The sequence below is a fragment of the Chroicocephalus ridibundus genome, chromosome 18, assembly GCF_963924245.1.
Source record: "Chroicocephalus ridibundus chromosome 18, bChrRid1.1, whole genome shotgun sequence".
Classification (NCBI taxonomy): Eukaryota; Metazoa; Chordata; class Aves; order Charadriiformes; family Laridae; genus Chroicocephalus; species Chroicocephalus ridibundus.
Window position 1 is genome coordinate 1,362,566 of NC_086301.1, and position 24,343 is coordinate 1,386,908.

A 24,343-nucleotide genomic window follows, 5' to 3' on the forward strand; every position below is an offset into this window, starting at 1 on the left:
TCCCCCGTGGCCGGTTTTGGTTGCTGTTTCTGTTGCCGCAGGAGGGTGGGCGAGAGGTAGGGTGGGGAAGTGGCGCGGGGGGAGGCAAGGCTCCAGCCCCAGCCCCCAGCCGCTTTCCCCCCAGCCACACACCCAGCCCCAGGACAAGGACAGTGGGGAAGGAAACACAAAACCAGAGCCACGGGGGGAAATAAAACCCGAGCCCAGGGAAAGCCCCTGATGCCCCACAGGCATGGGGAGGACTTTTGCAGGAAAAACCTTGGGACTATCCCAGGGAAAGCTGCGATGAGCAGGGGCTATGAGGAAGCATGGAGCCTCCAGAGCACGGCACCCTTACCCGGCGCCCAGGCTTGCTGCAGCAGCCCTGCAGCTGTGGGCTCTGCTGGGGGACATCCATGGCCGGGGACCAGCCATCGCCAGGCAGGGAAGGGCAGGGGGATGTCCTACCTGCATGCCAGCCCTGGCGCCCGCCTCACGGCCCCCGGTCGTGGAAAGGCACGTAGCCGCTCCCCGCCTCGCTCAGCAAGCCGCTGATGCTGAAAGGTGGCACCAGCTCCACCGCCACCGACCCCAGCCCACTGCAGGGACAGCAGAGACGTCAGCGAGCTGCCTGCCCCCCCTCTCCAGCCCCCGATAGCCCGTGGGATGGGGGCTGTCCCCAGACAGCTGGGGCTCCCCAGAGCATCTCTGTCCCGGGCAGGCAGCGCCCGCAAACAGCAGAGCTCAGTGGGTTTGGGACTGGCGAGGGTTTGCGACACCTCGGCCCCACGCAAAGGGAGCCCCCACCTCCCGCCTCGGTCCTCGCATGGTCTCACTCACCAGGTGTGGTAGAGGTTGAAGACGAAGTTGGGCCCTGGGGAGGTGGCAAGGAGAGGTGTCAGAGCCGTGCAGCGCCAGGAACGTGCCTTCAATTTGCTGTGACTGTGTGGCGGCACGGGGATGGGCAGGACGGCCAGCCACGCCAGGACATCACCATGCATCCCCCTCCTCCTGCGTGCCCCCAGCTTGCCCCACAGCCACCCTGCACGTGGGTTTCCCCAGCCCCCGGGGACCAGCAAATATCAGGTGTGCTCCCCACATCCCAGGCCCCGCAGCCCTTTTCCTTTGAGCTCTCCCTGCCCTCCCGCTGCCTGCCCCCCGGCTCTGCCCGTACTCACGGCGCCAGCATTGGCCCCTCTGGTACCACCGGACGAAGGTGTAGCCAAAAAGCACCAGGATAAGCAAGGCCAGCCCAACACCCAAGACAATCCCGAGCGTGTTGATGTGCTCCTGCCCTGTAAAACAGAGGGAGAAAGGCCTCTGCAGACAAACACCTCCAGGAGGCTGGGCATCCTGATGGGGAGAGAACTGCTGTGGGGCTGGGACACGTCCCTCCACCCTGTGCTGTCTCTATGGTGTGGGGGGACTGAGCTCCATGAGGCTGCTGAGTGTTGTGGCATGGACATTTTTGGCTACCCACAAAGGCCCACGCTGGACACTCGTGATCTTGGTCACCAGGTGAGCTGGGGAGTGGGATGTGACCTGGGAAGGGAACAGCTGTAAACAGGAGCCCACAGTCCCCATAAGCAGGATCCCCTGCTACTGCCGCTCCTGGGGCCGAGGAGACACTTGCTGGCTGTCACCTCCCTGCAGCTCTGGTGCATCTTCCCAGCCATGCCCCAGCAGCGCCCAGCCGAGCAGAGAAGGTGCAGGGGAGCAGCAAGGTGCCCTAGCTGTGGCACTGGTGCTGGCTGTCCCAGTGCTGCCTCCCGCAGTGCCGTACCCCCGGCTGTCCCGCTGCCGTCCCTGTGCAGCCGCACAGACCCATTTCTGGACAGGCAGTTCCCTCTAGAGGACGCATTTGTCAGGGCGAGCAGCCTGTCTGCAGGTTGCCTGTTACACAGCGCAAATCCTGCGCCACACACAGCACAGGGCTGCTCATCACACCTCTCTCCAGCTGCTGCCAGGTCCTGCTCTCCCAAACCCCTCCCCCCAAATGTCACCCCAGACCCTTCTTCACTGTCACAGCAGGCTCCAGCATGAGCCCATCGCACATGCAGCACAGCGTCTTGCACACCCCCCTGCACCCCAGCATCCCCACGGGGCCCCCCGACCACTAAGCCGCCCAGTCAGTGTGCCCACACAGGTGTGGTGGCGGTGGGCACAGCTCTAGGGACTGCTGTGCCCAGGAGGGGACAGCAGGGTTTGGCCACTGCCCTGGAGCGTGGCCAGCCCTGCAGCACATCCCTGCCATTGCAGAGGGCTTGGGGCAAGCGCCCGGCACAGGGATGGGGTGCTGTGCCTTGCAGCACCGGGAGCGAGGAGGCAGAGGAAAAGGATGACCTAACAGCAGCTAAATTTAGACAGATGCCGGTGGAATGAGAACATTTCCCCCGTGGTCACGGTGTTTACATAGTGAGCAACCTCCCGGGTCGTCCCGCAACCCGCAGCACTTGCTCTACCTGACGGGAGCCAGCAAACACCCGGGGAGCTGCAGAGCGTCGCGCTGCCAGCTCCCGAGCTGTGCCGCAGATGAGCGGGACCAGCCTGCCCTTCCCTTCTGCTGGGCCCTCACAGCAGGGCTCGGGAGACCAGGAGAAGTGGGAAGCCAACGCACCCTGCTCCTGCTGGGCCGGGGTGAGGAGGAGCCCCGGGACCCCGTGCCCCGGCGCAGGACGGCGTGGGTGAGGTCAGGGAGTCTGCCGCAGGAGTGACTCACGCAGCAGGAGCTGCGGGACAGGAGCGTGGTGCAATAGCCTCCCTGAATCAGCCGGCTGCCGAAACTGCCCTCTCCCCACGCCTACCGCCGGTGGGAGGATGACGCCCTTATGCCCGTCCCCGTGCTGTGCGTGGGAGGTGCTCCCTGCCCCAACACTCTCAGGAGCCGATTCCTCCATCCCAGTGAGATGCCTCTGAGCATCACTGCTCGAGGCAGCGCCACACCAAGCCCCGAGCCCCAGCTCCGCAGACAGCAGAGGGGAAGGGAAGGTTACCAAGCCACTACCCATGCTATACAACGTCCCCGCCTCTGCCCCTACTCTACCAAAACTGCCACCTACTCACTTGCCCGGGGGTCCATCTCCTGGCGCCCAGCGTCGTGCCACAGGAGCTTCTCACGCTGGCCCAGGCTGGGATTTTCTGCAGCAGAGCCCAGTGCGTGCTGGAGCCTGGCACGTCCTGCCTGTCCCCTCCTCTCCCGGTGACACAGCCGCCTCACCGCCCATGCCACAGCGAGCCCAGGCACCGCTCCTCACCTGCTGGTTCGACTGGTTCCTAGGGGAGAAAGCAGAGGAGCTCCGGCAGACATCGCTCCTCATGTGATGGATGCACATGGCCCATGCCCCAGCCCGGAATGGCTGCTCCCAGCCTGCATGGGCTACATGCAACGCCTGCCCATGCAGGCAGCTCTGCCCTCCTGCTGCTGGCAGGGACAGGCAGCCTGGCACAGGCTGAACTGGTAACACTGGGAGCCTGAGGAGCAGGGAAACCCTGGACACATGGGTGTCCAGCCTGGCAAGGTGCCCCAGTGGCTGTGTCGTCTGACTGCCACCTCCCGGGAAAGAGCAGCAGCCGGGAGGGCGGCAAGGTCCCCCACAGAGCCCAGGCTTGGGCGCTCGAGGGTGCCCACAAAGGTTATGGCCCTGTGCAGGGAGAGGGCACACACAGAACCTCAGGGTGACAGGGCGCCCCCCACTTTCTGCCCCCAGTCACAGACACCTCCCAGTGGGATGCACTTATGGCTGTACTGGATCACCTTCTCAAAGCCCCAAGCCTCAGGGTTAGGTGGCAATCACCGCCTGCTTGCAGAAAGAGGGGGAAGCCATGTCTCGTGGCTGCAGGTAGAAGGTAGCAAACAGGGATAACCATTACCAGCTTGGAAACCGGGCAGCCAGGGGCAAAATCCCTCCCCTCCCAGAAGCCTCCTCTTTGTGCACACTTTGCCAGGCACAGCCGTCAACGATGCCTTGCCCCAGCACAAGCGGCCGGGGCAGGAGCCAAGCCCCCGAGCAGCCCTCCCCAGGAGCGAGCATCTCAGCACCAAGACCCAGGGGAGATGCCGGGGGCACGTGGGGACGCCGGCTGGGGAAAGGCGGGGTGCAGAAGGGATGATGCACACTGCAGAGCCCGAGGGGCTGGGACCGCTCCTTGCTGGGCAGCGGAGAGAAGAGAGACACGGTGCGTGTCCACGTGGCTCAGGGAGGCTGGTGGCTGCGCAGAGCCCCAGGCCAGCCCTGCCTGGCCCCTGCCTGACCCTAGACGGAGCTGGGGTGCCTGGAAGCCTGCATCATGGCCAGGGAAGGGTGATGTGCTGGAAACGCAGCCGCACTCCAGGAAGCAAAGCCCCGGAGGCGCACGGAGCTGTGACATAACATCTGCAAACCTCAGCTGCTTCCTCAAAACCTTCGCTTAACCTCAGAGGAGGAAGAGCTGCTCCTCGCCGTGCCACCTCCCGCCCCACAGATGCTGCCAGGCTGCTCTCCCTTCCACAGCAGCAGGGCTGGCCGCAGGATGCCCTGGGAAGGCAGCCCATGCCTCGAGGGGGTCTCTGTGGCACAGCACAGGGCTGCAGCTGCGCAGGTGGGGCTGGATCCATGGGACTGAGCTCGCTCCAGAGCCTCTGCTCGATCCCTGCTGGCCCGATAGCACCCAGCTCTTGAACTGCTTTTGCCTTTAAAGCCACGCTTTGTTCCCTGACAAGGGACAGGAACACTGGAGAGAAGATCTCGCTGCACCAGGTGCCCACACAGCCTTTGCTGCCCCAGCCAGGATCCACCGTGGCACACCAGGGACACAAGCTCTCTGCCCCACTCTCTGCTGCTGTGCACAGCCTCTTAAACCGGTTTGCAAGCTGAAAGCTCCCACAATAGCACTGGGCATCCTCCTGCACAATGCGTGCAGCTGGACCTGCCCACCCTCCATCCCATGGTCTCTGGGCATCGCACGGACCCCGTGGGCAGCAGCCAAGGCTGCAGCCTTCCAAGGTGCCCTCACCTCCGGAGGGGGCTGGATCCTCACCAGCAAGTGTGGGGAGGGTGTCCCTTACCTGCAGAGACACATGCGGATGCCAGGATCCCGGAGGGGCTGCGGCAGGGTCGAGCTGGCACAGCGATGGCACGGTTCCCTGGCCAAGGAGCTGCACATCCAGGATGCTCCGCTGTCTCCCCACGGGCACTGTGCACACACCTGGCAGCAGCAGCTCTCCCCAAGCACCGGGAAAACCTGATTACAAGAGGAGGAGAAGGTAATTAGCTGCTCAGCAAATCCCGCACACCCACCGCTTCCAGCGTGAGTCTGCACAAGGCCAGGCTTTCCAGCCCACAGGCTGCCTGACCCAGCCCGCTCCTTGCACCGGCCGCTGCCCAGCTGGAGCAAGTGGCTCCTGCACCCCTAAATGCCCATCCTGCCCAGCAGAGCACGCTGCTCTTAGCTGCGATTATTCCCAGACAGGTAGCCCAGCTCTGCGTCAGAGACATGCAGAGCTCCACAAGTAGCCTCAGCACCTGTCTACAGGCTCAAACAGGGCTCAGGGGGCTGTGAGAGCCCCTCTCCCCACCCGCCCCTGCCAGCCCCATCTTGTGAACTGTCAATTAGCTCAATCAACACAGGGCAGCTGCTCTGCAAAGTGACGGGGGTGGGGTGCAGGAGAAGGTCATGGCCATCCCGTACTCACACCGTACTGCCCCACGTGCAGATCCAGCCTCAGCACGGAGCCCAGCGCATCCACATGGATAGTGGGACTCTGTGAATCTCCCTAAGAGGCCCAGGAGCATCCCAGCGGGGCAGGAACCAGCAGTCAGCATTGCTGCTGTACCACAGCAGGGGCAAAAGCCGGGGAGAGAGAGGGAGCTTTGTCCCAGAGGGCAGGTAAGGGAGTCTGAAGGGGCCACGCTCAAACCTCTGTCCTGCCCAGCTTGCTGTGACACCTGCTGTTACAGTCACTGGGCAGGGGGTGGGCACCTTGCTCGTGCTGGGGAGCAAGGACTCCATACAGCCTGCCCAGGACATCAGCGACTCCCACAGAGCCGCACACCGGCATGGCAACCCCAGAGGGAACCTACCACGGGCACCCGCTCGCTTTCCTCTTAACTTCACTCAGGTGCTGCCAGCCGCGACCCGGGGCTACGCAGGGACACACAGACCGAGTGACCTGAGAGACAGGAGCATATAATGGCCCGGTAACCTCATGCGTAAACTCTTCTCCTTTCCTCCTCCACCTACTAAAATCTCTGTTTAAAAACAAGCCATCGCAACGCGGAAGAGACGGACAAAGAGCGGGACGGCTGTGGTTCCTCTTATCATCAGTAGAGGAGCAGAAAAAAATCCTGCCCTGTCAGTCAGTTCACTCCTGATAAGCTATTTTGTGACAGCAGCCCCGCAGGTGAGTCACCCTCTGGTGGCAGATGCTCAAGAGATTATTGCGGGTGATGGTGCTGCTGATAGACTGGTGTTATATTACTATACAAATCATAAATCCTGTTTCACAACTCCCGTTGTGGGTTTTAAGGAGTGCTTGGGCGGTCCTGCCCCAGTGTTAATACAACGCAGGCAGAGCACCACAGGCACAGGGGCGACGGGAGCATCGCCGGCCCGGGCTCCCTGGGCATCGGGGCACCCACAGAGTCCCAGACGGGAGGATATTTGCCGGGTTTCTGCAGGCAGAGGACCACGCCGGAGCCGGATGAACATGGTGAGTTACCGACCGCTTCGCCCACCGCTCAGCCCCCACCCCAGCACCCCACGGCTGCCTGCGCTCACAGCCCAGGCGTGCCAGGATGGCAGACGAGGCAGCCCAGGCTCAAAGGAGCTGCTGCTGCCCGGCCCCAGCCCCCCGCAGCATCCAGGCAGGGAACGATTGCACCCATCCCTCTCAACACACCGCCGCGGCTGTCGGAGACGGCGCTTGGCTATCCCCATGAGCTCTCGCTCCCACATTTCTCTCCGGCTTGCCTTGGCCCTCTCCCAGACTGGGAAGCAGACAAGTACGGCAGTGTGTCTCTCAAGTCTGCTCGCCGAGGGGAATATGCCCTTCTGGAGTATCTTAATTCCGCCCCGAGAAGGGGCTGGCTCTTAGGCAATGCCTGGGCAAGAGCCCAGCACCCCTGCCCCTCATGCCTTTTGCAAGCAAAGCCAGGGCCGCCAAACCCCAGCCTGGCATGCAGTCCCTCCCTGGGAGGAAAAGGCTTCCTTAACAGCAGGCAGCCTCGTACAGCCCAGCTCCCTGGGCACCGTAAAACCCCCCACCAGCGATACAGCAGGACATCATCCCCTCCGGGGTGGGGAACTCACCCCCCTGCATGGGGGCAACATGCACCCGTGGGTTAAATCCCCCGCAGCCGAGGAGTTAGCGCAGGGTCCGAGCACCCTGCACCCTCTGAAGCTGGGGTTTGCACAGAACGTCCCACCTTCCCTCATCCAGGAGCAGCTGGCAGTTACTCAGGGCATCACAGCACCCTTCGGCCACACGCTGCAGAGGGCAGACGGCAGGAGTCCAGGGCACCCCTGGCTACCCCAGCCAGCTCGGATGGCACGCTGCAGAAGTTCGTTGGGAGTCCATGGCTCCCAGGCTGGCATTTGCCCAGCTGGAGTGCGGACTGGCCATAGCGACATTAACCTGCTTCCAGAGAATACGGCAAGGCAGCTCAATTAGTTACGGTAGCCTTGAGTTCTCCAGGAAATCATGTGCCTCCACTCCACGCAGAAGCTGGCACGGCTCTTGCCTTGCTTTGAATTTAACCAGTGCAGCTCTTGCTTGTAGCGTGGATTTGAGAGCAAGCAGGCATGGACCAAAGGAAAAAAAAAAAAAACAGACCGGACAATACCTTCTCTATGTGGGAAGATGGCCAGCACCACAGCACCATCCCTCCCACCTGTGTCCGCACCAGACCTGCACAGGGCTGTCGGAAAGGAGCCCGATACCAAGCAACGTGATGGCACAAGTACGGGCAGCTCTGCCACCGCGGTGCCCCTTGGCCGTGCCGGGGAGCCTGGAGGAGCCATGGCGCCGGGGCCCTGGGACCGTTCCCACAGGGAAACCGTTAGGATCCCATTATCCAGGTCGTGCTCAGCCCAGGCCCATGGTGACACAAGAGGTCAGCATGAGGAAGGACCAGCCCCACGTGCCCTCGGCTGGAGAACAGAGGTGACGTTCGGGAGCAAGCGTTACAAAACGCGCAGGGCTCCTGCAGGCACCACAGATAAGCTGTTCGGGAAGGGCAGCTGAGAGGGGAGGTCCAGGAGACATGCTCCCTTCCCTGTCCCCCTGCTCCCAGCAGGTCCCCGGCTCCTTGCCACCGGGAAGGATGATTTGGACCTGGGACCCCCCACAGGAGCCAGAAAGACCGCGGGGCTGTGCAGAGCCCATCCAGGGGCCGGGCGCTTGCCACGACTTGCCCACGCAAGAGGAGCCCGGCTGTTCGGAGGAAGACCCCTGGCATTTCCTCAAAAGAGCCAGACGGCAGCATGCTGGGGCGCAGCCACATGCCCACAGCCCCGCCAGCACCGGGCAGGACCCCGTTCTCTCCTGCACAAGTCACTTCTTGTTCCCGAAACTGGCAGCCCAAGACACGCAGCGGGGCCACGATGGGGAGGCAACACGTCCCGGCTGGGCGAGGGGCAGCGACGGCTGAGCTAGCAGTACGTCAAATCCAAGCTATCTTTGCGTGTTAACCCACGAATAGTCGCTTGGCGCTTGCCTGTAAAGTCCTGCTGGTAGAGCCTTTGTGCACGGATAAACATGCCCAAACGCAGCGGCCTGGAGAGGGAGGGCTCCGCCACTCCCTCCTGCCAGCCTTGGCCCCTTTACAGCCTTACCACATCCTGCACCCCACCTCACCACTGCTCTTCAGAGCCCCGGCCGCTGCTCCCACTGGAGACAACGAATACAATCATCTCCAGACGCCCAGAGAAAGGTGTGCTGCTCTCGAAGCTCGGCAGCCAAAGGAACAAAGGCTTCTAAAGCCCAAACTCTCCTGAATCTGTGGGTTTATTACAGAGATTTTAATCTTCTTTACCTCTGTTCAGACCCTGCAAAAAAGCTCGTCTTACCTGTCGCGGTAGAGTCCAGAAGCAAACAGCCAAGGAAAAGAGCTCACTTGGGGCTGGAGGGGGATTCGAGGGAGAAGCAAGTGTGCTGCTTCCCGCAGCCTCGGCAGGGCAGGAGCACGCTTTCAAACCCCAGGCTGCCAGCAAGCAGCTCGGCAGCACGGCACAAGCGTGGCTGCAAGACAGGGCGAGCGAAACGCACGGTGTCCACCTGAAACCCCCCCAAAGGGGCTCTGATCTCTGCCCAGCACCAACCCGCCCACCGAGGACGGCGGCAACAGCTGGCTGCTGCAGCTCACCGGACCTTTCCTACTGTGGGCAGGCATCTCTCGTACCAGAAGCTATTACAGGGAAATAATTCTGAAGAGATCAAGCGGGCTCAGTGCCTTATTCATCCCTCGCCCCAGCGCTGCCTGCCAGCGGGGCTGTGTTTACCGCGTGTCCTAGCAGCAGCACAGCCCTCCCTCCCCGCCCCGAGAGCCCTGGTTCTCCCGGGCTGGGCTGGTTCCTCGGGTGGCTCCGGCAGCCTGTCGGGGAGGACCTGAGCTGTGCCACCCGGCTTCTGACCCCGTCCTGGGCCAGCTGAAGAATATAAACCCCTGTCGTGACATGTCCGGGTGGCAGAGCCCTGCAGGCATGTGTATTTAGACTCAGGGTTTCTTGGTGCACCAGAACGTGCCTCTTTCATAATGCCTGTGACTTCTTAAGCCTCTGGTGCACAAAAGGCAGTAACTCTATAACGTTAATAGCCAGTTACTGGAATTGCGCAGGTGGTGTCCACAGGAACAACAGAGCCGGTGATCCCAGGCTGCAGCAGAGACAAGTGTTGTTGCACCAGGACACGCCACCCCCTGCCGCCTCTGTCCCCAGCAGCTCTAGAGCATCCTCAGCTGTAGGTTGGGGCAATTTCCCCGCTAATCCTCCTGGGGGGCCTCGGGCAAGCCAAAGAGACAGCAGCCTCCCTGCCTGCCCAGGCTTAGCTCATCCTCTGCTTCCCGCGGGCTGCCCTCCCCAGGGTGGCTGATCATGGGAATCGCCATGGCACCGGCTGGCCACACTGCTACGGACCCTTCCCACCCGCCAACTGCTTTCTGGCTGAATTTTCAGCTCGGTAACTGGTTTTCCCCTCTGGTCCACAGGATTTAGCCTCCGAGCGGCTGAATGGCAGAGGTAACACCCACACGGGAGACGGGGGCACGGGTGCTGCCGGGCTGGGCCTGGCGACACAAGGACACGCTCCTCCGTGTTGCAGGTCCCAGCACGAGACGCAAAGCCTCCACGCTGCTGGAGTCCTTCAAGCGGATCGGCATCCCCGTCCTGGCAGCGGTGCTCAGCCTCGCCTGCCTGGTCGCGGTCGGCTTCCTGGGTACGGCTCCTGCTCTCCTCTCCCCCCTCCTCCTGCCACAGCTCGGCAAACACAGCTCTGGACCCAGGGCTTAGCCGGCACCGGCTCTACCACCCTCTTGTGAGCCCCCAAGCCTGCCCAGCGGCACCAGCTCAGCGCTGAGCTCCCCCTTTCCCTCCAGTCAAGGTTTACCTGGACTACCACTACTTCTTCTGCAAACACCCCCTGAAGCTGGTGCCGCTGCAGCAAGTGTGCGACGGGCAGGTGGACTGTCTGCAGGGCGAGGACGAAGCCAACTGTCCCCAGTGGGTCCCTGAGGGGCCACCACCTGGGGGTGAGTGCGGGACAGCCTGCTCAGGCTGCAGAGGGGCTGGGCTGCTGCAGACAGCCTCCAACCTGCCGAAGTCACCTGCGACAAAGCTGACTTTGTGTGTGTCTCCAGCTCGTGTTTCCAAAGACAGATCCATCCTGCAGGTGCTTAACAGAAACACCGGAGCCTGGTCCTGCGTCTGCCATGACCACTTCAACCCGGTGCTGGCGAAAGCAGCCTGCGAGCAAATGGGTTACTGGAGGTACGTGGCTGCTTTCTCATGCCTCTCTCGCCTGCTTTATTTCTCCCTCTCCCGTAAAAGCTCTTTCCGAGTGGGGCTCTGTTTACTTACGAAGCACTCAGAGATCTGCACTAATGGTTCCAGTCCATCCCCACCACGCAGGGCCACTCTAGGAGCTGGCTGCTCTCTGTGCTGGAAGCCCTGGCAGCTCCCCATGTGAGCACAGAACCGTACCCAGCGTCCCCTGCTCCATCCCCAGCCCACGGACACCCTGCCCTGCGCCCACCCCTCACCTCACCCCCATTATTCACAGTCGCCCAAGCAGCAGGGCTGCCCTGCAGCTCCCAACAGCACTCACCTCACCAGAGCAGCCCCTCCTGGGGCAGGCACAGAGCTCAGCCCAGCTCCTCACTGCAATGGAGCTCTTCTGAGGAGGGAACTGTGGCTCCATGCTCCCCTTTTAAAGCCCCAGGAGAGCAGCAGTTGGCCAGAGGAGTGGATGCGGCACAGCTGTGGGCAGGGCTGGCTCCTTGCAGCTGGGCTGATGCTTCACGACACCCACCCGTGCCCACCTCCTGCTGCTGCCCTGAGCTCACTGCAAGTTTGTAGTGTCGCATGCAGCTAAAGCTGGGTAAAGCCGGGATGTGGGGAAATAGCTTGCTAGCCCTGTGTGTCTGGTATCAGCCCTGGATTAAGGGAGAAATCTTGAGTTAAGTTGAATTAAGTTAGGGGGACACTAGGGAGAAGAGGGGTCCCTGTCCCAGGGAACCCCCTTTTTTTTTTACGGGCTCTTTCTTTTGCTCGCTGGCACAGGGTCCACATTCCCTTCCTAAGCTCCTGCCTCCTCCCTACCTGACCAGCTCTTGGCCATGGGCAAACATTTAGGACCCATTTGTAAAACACCAGTCCCTAAAGTTTTAGAACTGGGTTATACCATCTTTGGCTCAGTCTGGGCCAAAACCACCAAGTTTTCAGGCTCCTGGAGGTGCTTAGACACCAGTGCCTGTCCCAGCACCTGTGCCCCACAGGCAGCATCCCTGGGGCTGTGCACCCCAGGCTGTGCTTCCTGACCCGTGCCCCCCCGTATCTTTCAGCATCCCCACTTTCCAGGAGGTGGAGGTGGGCGCAGGGCAACCCCTGCCTCCCCGCGAGGTCGTGCTGAGCAATGGCAGCCTCCAGATGCCCGAGCCAGGCAGGTGAGTGGTCCAGCGGTGGCCGCCGTGTCCCTCACCCTGCATGGGAGCCTGCCATGCCTGGCCCCCGAGCCAGAGCCTCTCCCCAGCCAAATCCAGCCTTTTTCCTCCTCCTTCCAGGAAATGCCTCTCTGGACTGGCTGTTTCGCTCTTTTGTTCCAGTGAGTATGGTGACACTGCTCGCACCTTGCAGGTGCGCAGGGCCCCGTGCCACCCCAGGTCCTCGCTCCCAGCACGGCCCCGGGTGCTGCGCTGCGGCCGCAAGAGCTGGGCTCTGGCCCAAGCCCTGGCCCTCCCCGGTTCCCACACTGTTCGCATGAGAAAAATTACTGCTAACCTTCCTGTTAAGGCCGTATAAACCTCCCAGAAATGAAACACCTAAGAGAGGCTTAACCAGCTGCCTGAATGGGTTTACTTTTGCTGATGAATTACCCTGATTAAACTAATCCACCTGGTGGGCTGGAGAAGGCGAGGAATGGCTGAGCCCAAATGGGCAAGCCTGGGGACGATGTGCAAACAGAGGACAAAAGGGGGTGCGCCAGGTGGCCCGCAAGAGGGGTGACGCAGGCAGCGTCACGGGGGTGAGGCACCTGGGCCACCCTCCCCTCCCTGGGAGGCACGGGAGCCTCCGTCCCCGGTCACCCCTGCGGACAGAGGAGGGCAGAGTGGGTGCTCTTCCTCTCCCCGCCACCACAGCTAACGTCTTGCTTTGCCGCCGCTCTGCCGCCGGGCAGAGGACTGCGGAGACAGCATCAGGACTCCACGGGTGCTGGGCGGGAGCCCGGCCGCCATCGAGACTTGGCCCTGGCAGGTCAGCTTGCAGTACAGGAAGCAGCACATCTGCGGGGGGAGCATCATCGACCCCCGATGGGTCCTGACGGCAGCCCACTGCTTCAAGTGAGTGGGCGACATCCCCGCTGCGGCGTGCCCGCCAGCCAGCACCGATGTGCCAGGCTCGGCTCCTTGAGTCCCCCTGGGTTTAAGCCACATGTTGCTGAAATGTCCCATAACTAACACGTTTGCCCGAGCCTTTGTGCCCCTTGGTCCAGCACAGCTGAGTGATGCCGAGCAGGGCAGGGCGTCGGCAGGGCTTTGCTGCCTGTCTCCGGGGAGAGCGGGGAGCAGTTACAGACACATCTGTGCACAGGAACAACCCCGTCGTTCAGAACTGGCGCGTGAAGGCCGGCTCCGACCTCCTCTCGGGCACCGCCACCCTCGCCGTGGAGAAGGTCTTCCTGGCCGAGGCGACGCCTGCCTCTCCCAAGGACAATGACATCGCCCTGGTGAAGCTGCGCTCCCCCCTGCAGGTCTCAGGTGAGACGTGGCACACGCCTCCTCAGAGAAAGGGCTGGCCAAGGCAAAGCTTGCCAGGCAGCGAGCAGGGGTGCGGAGGGGGCCACGTGTCACCGAGAGCACAGCGGGCAGCTGGGTGCCCGGCCAGGGCCACCTTCCCCACCAGCCTCCCCAGGCACCTCCTGCGCCTCACCTCTCCCTTCCAGACCGACGCAAGCCCATCTGCCTGCCCTATTTCGATGAGGAGCTGGAGCCAGGCACGTCCCTCTGGGTGATAGGCTGGGGCTACACGCAGGAACACGGTGAGCAGGACAGATCCCCCCCAGCATCGCTCGCAGGGGGAGACGGGGCCGCTGGGCTCCCTGCCGGCCCGGGGCTGCCGGGGGACCCCTCTGAGCAGCCACGTTTCACACAGGCAAACTGTCGGAGACCCTGCAGCAAGCGGAGGTGAAACTCATAGACAACGAGAGCTGCAACAAGGCCGGCTACCACGGGGAGGTCACCGAGAAGATGCTGTGTGCCGGCCTGCCCCAAGGCGGGGTGGACACCTGCCAGGTGGGGGGTCTGCACCCATCAATGGAATAGCCCCTCTCAGGGAAGAGCTCATCTCCTGGAAGATGCTGGGAGGGCTGGAGCCCCTCTGCTGTGGGACAGGCTGAGAGAGCTGGGGGGGTTCAGCCCGGAGAAGAGAAGGCTCCGGGGAGACCTTCCAGCCCCTTCCAGTCCCTAAAGGGGCTCCGGGAAAGCTGGGGAGGGACTCTGGAGCAGGGAGGGGAGCTACAGGACGAGGGGGAACAGTTTTAAACTGGAAGAGGGGAGACTGAGATGAGATCTGAGGCAGAAATTCTTTGCAGTGAGGGCGGTGAGCCCCTGGCCCAGGTTGCCCAGAGCAGCTGTGGCTGCCCCATCCCTGGAGGGGTTCAAGGCCAGGCTGGACGGGGCTTGGAGCAAGCTGGGCTGGTGGGAGGTGTCCCTGCCCAGGGCAGGGGGGTGGTCTTTAAGGTCCCTTCCAACCCAAACCATTCTATGATTCTACAAATGGCCACAAGCTGGGGTGCGGGCGGGGGGCTGCTCAGCCCCGGCTCAGACGGCTTGTCCTCTGCAGGGGGACAGCGGCGGACCCCTGCAGTACGCGGGCAGGCACTGGCAGGTGGTGGGCATTGTCAGCTGGGGCCAGGGCTGCGGGACCCCCAGCACACCCGGCGTCTACACCAGCGTCCGTGCTTACCTCAACTGGATCTACGCCGTCCGGAGGGTCAGTGCCATGCTGCCAACAGCACGTCTCTGTCTCGCAGGTTTCGGGGGGCGGTGGGGAAGGGTCAGAGCCCCCTCGGTTGCTCTGCAGAGAGGGGAATCGCAGCCCCATGCGAGAGCTGGGCCAGCTCCTTAAGGACGCAACTGTTTGCCTCCTGATTTTGTCTGCCCTTCAAAGCTTGTCATTGCTTCTCTCCCTCTCTCCTTCCAGTCGGAGCTCTGACACCTGCCGGGACAGTTCCCTCCCCTGTCCCCAAGCCTCCCTCTCCGTCCCTCCACGCTTGGCTCTCTCGGCTCTCGCAGCAGCTGGGAAACGCATCTCAAGCTGCGGAAGGTGAGCGGTGCCTCCCCAGCCCTCGCTGGCCAGCTGGGATTTAGTGTGCCGGAGGCCAGCCCAGGAGGCAAAGGGCAGCTCAGAGTGACGGCCACCGATACCATGAAGGAATCTGACCGGCTCAAGCTCCCTTCCGGAGAGAGATTAATTTATTGCCCTGCACCCACCCTGCTGTGGCAGGAGGGCTCCTGTGGGGCCAAGCTGCTGTTTGCTCACTACTGTTATACAGAGAGAAATGATGTTTGTGCTGTAGTATATCCCCATTAAAAGAAAGTATTTGTTTTTTCACACAGCCTCTGAAGGCTTTGTCCCTCTTGTTTGGGGGGCTATTTTAGGCAATACCCTGCGCTATATGCCAGGCTGCTTTCCCAGCGCAAGGCAGGGTTTATTTGCGGGCTCTTGTGAACAAGCTGTTCCTGTGCACAAGGAAGAAAGTGGTACGTGGACCACAAGCATCCTGCAAACACTGTCCCTCTGAAGGCAGCACTACAGCCCCAGGCTCGAGATGCTGCTGCTGCTCTTTGCCTCGGCGCAGGGCTCACGACGCAGCGTGTGCGCAGCCGGGGGGCTCACGGTAAGCCTAAACAGACACCCACAGCAACCCACACTGCAGCGAGTTTCTCTAGTAAACATAAACTTTATTTCATTCAAGGCAAAGCTAACTAGACCTCTACAGTGCAAAAAAATGTGCTGTTAAGTCGTCGCACAGCATGTTGCACACATCCTGTGTTTATTTGCAGGTATCTCCTACGTGTATTTATATATGCTTATACACATACGTGTCTGTCGCAGCACGCAGCTCCGGCAGAGCCTTCTCCCCCCGCATGCCCCAGAAAGCCTCTGCAGACCCCCCAAAGCCTTTGTGACAGCAGGGACCTCGCAGGAGGTGGCACGAGCTCCCAAAGCCGGCCCGCTCCCCCAGGGCCCCCTGTGCCGCGTACAGCACCCGTGCACATATGTGTATAGAGTTGCAAAAACTGGTTATGTTGACTTTTTCCACCAAGCCAGAGGAGTAATCCATGCATAGTACAGCATTGCATATCCTGTGGTAAGTGGAACCATGTCCAGATACTGTCTAAAAAAGGCCAACAGGTTAGGACAGCTAAAAATAGTTCTTTAAAAAAATCCCTTCCTCCCCTCACTCTCCTCCAAGGATGGGCTGGAGGGGGTCTCTTGGGGCAACTGGGAGGTCTTACACCTTCCCGCCCAGACTCTCATGTGTGACACTGGTACGTTAACAATACTTTGCATTTACAGAGTGCCTTTCGCCCCGGGATCTCGGTGCACTTTGCAAAGCGATGCAGGGAGCCTCACACCTCCTGTGAGGTAGGTCAGATTTACTGTCCCCATTTTACAGACGGGGAAACTGAAGCACAGAGAAGTCAAGTGATTTGCCTGAGGGTCCCGCGGATCCTCAGAGACGGGACCAGGATCCCAGGGACCCGACTCCCACTTGCCCGTCTAACCAAGGAGACCTGCCTGGGGCCAGGTGGCTGTAGCCGTCTCCCATCCCAGACGCAGGGCCCCGCTCCGGGAGGTGCCCCGAGCCCAGCCGGGGCTCAGCCAGCCTGGGCAAAGGTGCGAGGTGCCCACCACTGTCCCCACAAGCGGGCTGGTGTGGTCTGACCTCTCCCACAACACTCTCCACAGAAGGTGGAGACTTTCCTCCTTTGCCCTGCCCACAAAATCCTCGCCTCCCTCCCGCTCCGGCACCTCTGTCGGGGTGCAAGCCCCCGCAGCCGGGGAAGTCACCGCTCAGCTTCAATTCCCAGTTTCGAGTGGGGATGGGGGAGCTGCCTGTCCTGCAGCTTCACTGACAGACACCCACAAATAAAGGAGAAATAGGGAACAAATCACATTGTAAAGGACATTATCAACTCCAGTTGTAGGATCAGCTCACTGGGACCCTTCGTGTCTCTCATCCTGCAGCCCTCGGGAAGGGGGCTGGGTTGCCCGAGTCCCCGCTTGCCGGTACCCTTCGCAAAGGCCCTCTGGCTTTCTGTGGCACCCCTCATGCCAGGACCTCAAAGTGCTTTACAAATGTTAGCCAAGGAAGCCTCACAACAACCCCTGTGAGGTAGAGCAGTATTATCATCCCCATTTTACAGATGGGGAAACTGAGGCATGGAGAGGCAGAGCGACTTGCCCGAGGTCGCCCAGAGGGCCAGTGGCAGGCCCGGGAGCGGGCTGGCACAGCCCCAGCATGGCTCCCCTTGCCAGGGCTCGGCCGTGCTCCCTCCCTGCATCGCGGATGGAGTGCCACAGTTTTCCTTGGGTGAAAGGGAAACGCAATCCGCCTTTTTCCCCACTGGAGTCTCATATAAAAAACATCCGCGTAACGAGTTAAGCCTTGGCGAGTCAGCATCAAAAGCATCGCTGCTCTGAGTGCCGAGCTTTAAAAAGAGGGGAGGAGGAGCAAAAACAAACCCAGGGAGCCCCTCCTGAGAAGGCTGGCGGGGGAAGAAGCCCCCGCTGCCCCCGGGGGGTGGCCCTGCGCAGGGGCAAAGCGAGTGCAAAATGCAGAGCTTCACCCAGTGAAGCCAGCAGTGAGCAGGGACACGGCCAGCCCTGGCCGCTGGTCCCCCCAGCCCTGCCATGGGAGGAACCGAGGGACCTCGGGGCCAGCCTGCCCCACGGGAGCATGGCGCTGGGAAGAGGTGACAGCCCTGACAGCAACGGGCCCTTCACTGGTTTGGTTCTCAAGTGTGCTTCACAGCAGAGCTGAGGGAAAGCCCCGTCACGACAGCCCTGCTTCCTCCCCTCCTCCTGCGCCGGACCCAGGAGAAATGTGGCACGGGCAGGACCTCTATCTCCACGGCAAGTTCCCTGCATCCCTGCTCCGCTCCAGAAACCTCCTGCCGGAGGCTGGCAGCTCCTGCCTGCCCTGCCTCAGCATCGCCACAGCCAGACAAGACGCCCCAAGCTCCTGGCAGCCTTTGCCCCCCCAGGCACGCCGGGACCCCCGCCCGCCCACCACCCCGCATTCCCGGGAGCACAGCACCCGCACGGCTGCAGAGCAGGGTACCCCCCAGCACCCAGCCCCTTCCCTGCCCGCCCGGCACCCTCTTGCCTTCACTCAGAGTGGAGCAGGCGGCTCCCTCCGTCCCGGCAGCATCCCAGTCCGAGTCCACAAGCAGCTCCCAGTCCCCGTGGCAGCCGAAGTCTTTTCTGAGAAGCAGTGCAGGTTGCAGGCACGTGTGTAATAGAAACATGTCTCAAGCGTTGGCAGTTTGGAAAGAAAAGAAAAGGGAAAGGCTTGTCCCCCTGCCCACCCTCCCCGCCGCCGGGCAGGCCAGGGCTCCGCTGCTTCATGCCTTTGGTGGTGCTTTTTGCTCTGCCTTGGAGCCGGCCAAGCCGTTCTCGGTGTTGTCGTTCCCTGACGAGCTGACGAGACACTCCTTCCTGGGGGAGAGCACACGGCCAGCTGACGGCCCCCAGCCCCCCCCGGCCCCTCTCCCCAAGACCCCGGCCCCGAGCAGCCCTGCCCCACGGCGGCACCCGCCAAAGGGTGCCAGGACCAGCACCCACACTCACTTCCCATCCTGGGTCTTCTTGATGATGAACAGGACAACCCTCTTGACGAGCATGAAGAGGATGAGCAGGCCGATAAGCCCCCCCACAACGCCCACGATGATGAGCGTCACAGTGTTGTCTGTCTCCACCACTGCAGGAGAGAAGGTGCTGAGGGGCCTCGGGAGGGGAGCGGGATGCTCCCGGCTGCATGGTCCCCCGAGAAAAGCAGTGATCCCCCTCCACCAGCCGCTGGCCCGCAGCACAGAGGTGCACGAGGCCAAGCCTTGCCCTTCGGGATGCCAACTACCTCCGAGAAACCAGGACACCCCGTGTATTGCCACAACCACAAGCCAAGGTGGGGTCAGCACGGGTTTCCACCCCCACTGCCCCAGTGCCACTTGTGGGGCACGGCAGCCCTGGCCAGCACTTACTCTTCTGGACCACCGTGAGGAAGATGGTGGCATTGTGCTGCGCGTTCTTCTCCTTGGGGTTCTTGACGTGGCAGGTGTATTTCCCAGCATCGCTGAACTCCACGTTCTTCAGGACAATGGAGATGTTGTTGTCCTTGCCGGTCGTCGAGCCGACGAACTCGACCCGTGGGTTGCGTCCCACGAGGAAGGGCTCCGAGGCTTTGCTCTTTATCTTGCCGTGGTAAATCTGCAGAGGCAGGGATGCGGGACGTGGGGGTCAGCTGGACTCCCGACAGCCCCAGGTGAAGGAAAAGCTCGAGTTCTCCTGCCGGTGCCCTGCCCCACCTCTGCACGCACAGGCACGCACGGCCGAGTGTCCCGGCACAACCCATTAAAGCAGGAATGGCCATGGAGGGGGACCTGAGGCACGGCCCCCCGGGGAAGCAAGAGATCAATCTGAGTCGCCCTGGAGCAAGGTTCCAGGCCACACAAAAGATGGGAGAACCCCAGGGCAGAGAGAGTCCCTTCGCTCAAGGGCCACGCAGGGCTGGCCAGCCTGCGAGGACAGACCTGCTCTAAACCAGCCCCCCTGCTAAGGAATTGAAGAGCAGAACATTCCCAGGAGGACACAAATCTATACACAAACTTTAGTATTTCAGAGCAAGCACAGGAGAATAAATTAACCATATTTTGCCCCAAGTACTTGCACCTGAACAGCCAATTTATGACCAACTTATGAAAAGAAACGAGGCTGTGGGCAGCAGAAAATCCAGAACAGCTTTGTGCCCAGACATGGGCACAGACATGGCAGGGCATTTAAGTCACCGTGTTTGCACAGCCCCATCCCTCCAGAGCTGGAGACAACTCAGAGGGACAGACATCTTGCAAGAGGAGAGAGGGAACTCCATGAGAACTGCAGTGCTGGTCTGCACTGGGAAAGTACTAAAGGACCTGCCAAGAAAACAGAGGCAAAGCCCAGAGAGCCACCCACCAGCTCTGTTGAGTTGAAATACCACGTGAAGACCAGGTCCTGAAAGCCTATGCAGGTGGTGAAGGTGCAGGGCAGCAGGACGTCGGAGTTATTCAGAGCCATCACAGTGTTGGTCTTCCCCACCGACACCTCCAAGGCAAAGACGATGGCGACGATGTGCAAACCTGGCAGGGAGAGGGGAGGAGAGAGTGAGGACACGGTGCCCACACACAGCCCAGCCTGCTGCAGCCCCTGGTCCTTCCCGGGCATCAGCCACAGTGGGGATCCCCTCCCAGGGAGCACATGGGGGGCTGCAGGACTCAGCCATCGCCTCCCTCCAGGTCCTGCTCCCGGCTCTGCCAGGGACCCAGAGCATCCTCCTCCTCCCCGCAGCCTCAGCACGGGGGCACGAGCCCAGCTCGCCACCCCAGGGATGGGTTTGTTACCCCTCATCCCCTTTGGCACCCCAAGCTGCCATGGCAGGAGCCAACACGCCTGTCCCCAGCGCGGCAGAGACAGGGGACCTGCTCCTGGAGGAACTGCGGGGGCGGGCTGGCACCCACAGAGACAGCGCGGGTTCAAAGGGAACCATGATATCACCACGAACAAAGTATGCAAATGAAAGCCCTCATTTGAATGTTATCCACAAGGCCTTCAGCTAAACCTTAAAGGGGGGGAGGAAAAAAAAAAAAAAAAGAAAAAGCCCAAAGCAAAGCAGAGCTCTCTGTTCTTCAAGCAGGGAGCTCGAGCACTAATTAGCATTGCTGTCCTGGACGCCTGCCACTGCGCCGGCCCCGGCCCCGGCCAAGGGCTCCCGCAGCCGGTGCAGCGGGCTCCGTGCAGCACCAGCACGGCCCTCTGGAGCGGCACCCCCTCACGCCTGCCTCGCAGAGAGCTTCACCGCTCGCAGGAGCTGGCAGATGACCTTCAAACTGCAGAACGCCGCTCTCCTGCTCCTCTCCTCCCCATTGGCAGGGAGAAAGGCATCAGGGAGCAGGTACGAGCCCAGCTGCGGGAGCCAAGGGCATGCCTGAAAGCTCCCGGGGTCCCAGGCAGGGGACTGGCTCTGCACCGCTGTGCTGGGCCAGCGGCATCCACACCAGCGCTTTCTGGGGGGCACAGGGATGCTTTGGCTCCGGGCCAGGGGAGCAGCCCCACTCCCCATCCCCATCACACCAGGGCCCCGTCCCGCTTGTATGATGTGGTACGGACAAGACACAATACAACCGGGCAAGACATCATCCTCCCCTTTCCCAGACCTCAGCTACCAAAGGGACCCAGCCACCCCTACAAAGCTTCCCCTGGGCACTCTGACAACCAAAACACAGGGGGGACAGCTCTTCCCACAGCTACAAGCTGGTCCCCAGCTCCACCGACACCTTAACTTGGATTTACCGCCCTCAGCTTCAGATTCGCCTCTCTCTGCAGCCGCTTCTGATGCTGATTTATTCTTCCACACATGCCTGTGCTAACAACTCCCCAGGCACGTCGCAGCCCCAGCCAAGCCCGAGAGCCGTGCATCCTGGGCTTCGGGCCCTGCTGCAGTGCTGCATTGCAAGCACTGCAGGGAAGGAGTTATTTAACTTCACAAAGAAGCGCTTTTCATTTTGCCTGGGAGCCTTTAGCTAACGTCAGGGAGCGGTTCCCACCAGATGGAGGTCTCCTGCAGTTGTCAGGCTCAAAAACCAGCCCTGGGGATGCTACAGAGGGGACCTCACAGCCAGGAGTGTCCTGGGGGAATCACACTGCTACCTGGAGTGGGACTTAGCAGAGGATGCCTGGCTCTGCAGGTATGCCTGAGCAGGCAGGGTACCGCGAGGGGACAGTTACTTACAGGAAAGACGATTCCTTGCAGCTTGTAACACTTCTAATCCTGTCTGCCACCGTTACAACGTCATGAACATAATCTGAATTGAATGTGTGGGGTTAACGGAGGCTGATCTTGTTCCTGTCATGCTGTGGTCTCAGGAAGACAGAGTGCTATGTTACCACTAAATAAAGCACGCGTTAGGAGGCTGGGAGATTACTGACTGAACCTGCCACACCAGCTGCCACCATTACTTTTCTGTATGCCCAAAGCTGCTGCCCTTCACGCCACTGGAGCCCCAACCTTCAGTGTGCAGGGCAAGGCCCCCTGGGGGCTCCAGGCTGCCTCCCACCCTGGCAGGCATAAGCTTTCCCCAAGGAGACAGGGAAGGGGAACCAGGGAGCAGCCACTCTTGCTGCTGCCAGAGCCTTGGCTGCCTGCTCCTTGCTCTGGCAGAGGGTGAGCGCCTGGGACAAGACCCCCGATGAGGGGTCCCAGAGCCCCTGAGCTAGTGCTGGGTGTGCAAACTGGGAGCCAGCCCCAGTGACAGCAGCGATATCCCTCCAAGCCAGGCCAGGGCCCAGAGCAAGTCTTTCCCCACCACAGGCAGCCCCACTCTTTTCCTGCAGCCCCATCTGGGAACCACTGCCCTAATGGAAAGGGCACACGAGATTCACCTGTAAAGCCACAGGATGCCTCCACCACCTGTGAGAAAGCTTCCCTACAAAAACTTTCATTGCCCATAAAACTCAATGTGACCTCCTGGCACAGACAGCAAGCCATGCCTGGTGGGCTGGCCAGGCTCCTCTCCACCGAGGTTAGGAGAGAGGAGTGCCCAGGCCAGCCTGAGCCCAGGCACGATGTGGTCTGGGACAGGACACCCAGGCTTTGCCCTTCCTGCAGGCACTGATGGAAGAAGCTGTGCTGTGGCTCCACGGTGCAGGCAGGAGCCCACTGACACTCCCTAGAGAGCACAGCATTCCCGAAATGCACAGACCTGCCCAGAAACTCTCCCCTTCCCACCTGCCCCTCTAGGCTCCCAGCCCACGTGAGTGACCTGTGGGATAAGGTTCCCACTGCCATGCCCTGGACCCCAGAAACCTGGTCTCCAGTGCCTCTGAGTCTCTCCTACCACCCCACTGCCCGCCCCGTGCCGAAAGCAGCTTGCACTGCATCGCTCTGAGGAGGCACCTTCAACCAGGGACCAGCACCCAAGCCCTGCAGGGAGTCAGGTACTTACGTGTCTTCTGTGCCTCCAGCTCACTTAAAACAAACTTAAGAACTATGCCCTCCAAAACGCCCCTCGGGAGTTTCCCAACAGCAAGTGCTGCAAAGGCAGCCCTTGGTTTCAGGCTCTTTGTGCCCATGGACGCAAGGATGACCCACAGGAGCAGAAGTGTCGCCGGTGTGTGAGGGCTGACGCAGGTGGCTTGGGACCAGCCCCAAGGGGCTGCAGCGGGGAGGGGGTGGCTGCGAACTCCTTCCTCCACTCTGCAGCTGGGGGACCTTGGGCATCCCCGGACCCAGGTCTGGGCGTCATGCTCCAAGCGGCGGCCCTGCAGTATGTGTTCGTCCCCGTGCTGGGGAGAAGCGCATGCAAATGGTTGTTTTACCAAACGAACTGTAGAAAAGAATGACCTGTCGGCCGGGCGTGCTGGCGGCTGCGTTGAAGCAGTGCATTGCCTCCCTACGGCTATTTCCCCAGTTGGCGTTAGCAGGCAGGTAGCAGCGGTCCCTGCTCGCAGAGCAGCAGAGCAGGGCAAAGCGGGATGCAGCCGCAGTGCTCACGGAAGAAAGCTCTGGCGATGTTAGCCACTGGTGCAGGCAGGGCAGGGGGCTGGCCAGGACTTCGGAGCCCGCTCTCGGACTCGGCTGCGAAGTCACCTTGGACAAGTCACTTATCCTCAGTGCTTCGGGCTCCCCGTCTGCAGAGCAGAGACAATTGCATTAGCGCCCGCGGACGGGAAATCCATCCCGGCAGCAGCGGCCGATCCCTTGCGGTGCAGGCGGGCCAGATGCAAAGCAGTCGAGCGCGAAGGGAAGGCGGCTTAAGGAGGGTCAGCCCGCCGTGCCACCCCCGCACCGGGCTGCCGGAGGTGCCGCGGCTCCCCGCGGCGCAGCCCGGGGCAGGGTCCCCGCCGGAGCCCCGGGGGGCGGCCGGACGGCGGCGGTACCCGGGGAGGAGCGGGACCCCGCGGCCCCCCCGGCCCCCCCTTACCCAGCAGCGCTGCCAGCAGGCGCGGCGAGCCCGGGGCCATGGCTGCGGTGCGGAGCGGCGCGGCGCGGTCCGTGCTGGCCCGCAGCGGCCGGGCTCTGGCCGCCCCCGCGGAGGGCGGGCGGGGCCGCGCCGGGCGGGGCCGAGCTGCGCCCTCCTCCGCGCCCCCCCGCCTTCCTCCGCGGCGCGCATCCTCCCGCCGCGTCCTCTGTGCATCGCGGCATGCGCCCCCCGCACTCGGGCTGGTGCCCCCCGCACGCACACGCACACCCCGGCCAGCCGGCCCCCGGGGGTTCCCCTTTTCCTGCCCCCGGGAGGGGTTTGGCCCCGGCATCGCTGCGCTGCCTCCGAGTGGGGTCCGGGGTGGGCTCAGGGCAAGCTCGCTGCGGGGGTGGCCCGGGAACGCGGGGCTGGTGCTGCCCCCGGGCCGGCTTTGG

The 24,343-nt window shown here is 61.9% G+C and overlaps 3 protein-coding genes across 7 annotated transcripts; 1 reads left to right on the forward strand and 2 right to left on the reverse strand.

Annotated features, from left to right (window-relative positions):
• Window positions 1-472: 472 nt before the first annotated feature.
• Window positions 473-3,242, reverse strand: SMIM35 (small integral membrane protein 35). Its single transcript, XM_063355501.1, has 4 exons — window positions 3,043-3,242; window positions 1,158-1,274; window positions 820-853; window positions 473-578 (listed from the first exon to the last, which is right to left on the reverse strand). Exons 1-4 carry the CDS (start codon window positions 3,056-3,058, stop codon window positions 473-475), a joined length of 273 nt encoding a protein of 90 aa, XP_063211571.1. The 5' UTR covers window positions 3,059-3,242.
• A 3,281-nt stretch (window positions 3,243-6,523) lies between these two features.
• Window positions 6,524-15,245, forward strand: TMPRSS4 (transmembrane serine protease 4). Its single transcript, XM_063355189.1, has 13 exons — window positions 6,524-6,667; window positions 10,161-10,191; window positions 10,274-10,387; window positions 10,548-10,700; window positions 10,809-10,938; window positions 12,012-12,113; window positions 12,231-12,271; window positions 12,845-13,007; window positions 13,258-13,424; window positions 13,610-13,705; window positions 13,819-13,958; window positions 14,509-14,658; window positions 14,869-15,245. The coding sequence occupies exons 1-13, from the start codon at window positions 6,659-6,661 to the stop codon at window positions 14,878-14,880; spliced, it is 1,308 nt and encodes a 435-aa protein (XP_063211259.1). The 5' UTR covers window positions 6,524-6,658; the 3' UTR covers window positions 14,881-15,245.
• A 2,791-nt stretch (window positions 15,246-18,036) lies between these two features.
• Window positions 18,037-24,015, reverse strand: SCN4B (sodium voltage-gated channel beta subunit 4). Of its 5 annotated transcripts, XM_063355197.1 has the most exons (6): window positions 23,910-24,015; window positions 22,932-23,616; window positions 19,906-20,069; window positions 18,936-19,161; window positions 18,526-18,655; window positions 18,037-18,393 (listed from the first exon to the last, which is right to left on the reverse strand). In XM_063355197.1, exons 2-6 carry the CDS (start codon window positions 23,056-23,058, stop codon window positions 18,300-18,302), a joined length of 741 nt encoding a protein of 246 aa, XP_063211267.1. In that variant the 5' UTR covers window positions 23,059-23,616; window positions 23,910-24,015; the 3' UTR covers window positions 18,037-18,299. The 5 variants fall into 5 exon arrangements, with proteins under 5 accessions (XP_063211267.1, XP_063211268.1, XP_063211269.1 ...); XM_063355198.1 differs by lacking the exon at window positions 22,932-23,616 and having other exon boundaries at window positions 23,910-24,011; XM_063355199.1 differs by lacking the exon at window positions 23,910-24,015 and having other exon boundaries at window positions 23,330-23,751.
• Window positions 24,016-24,343: the final 328 nt, after the last annotated feature.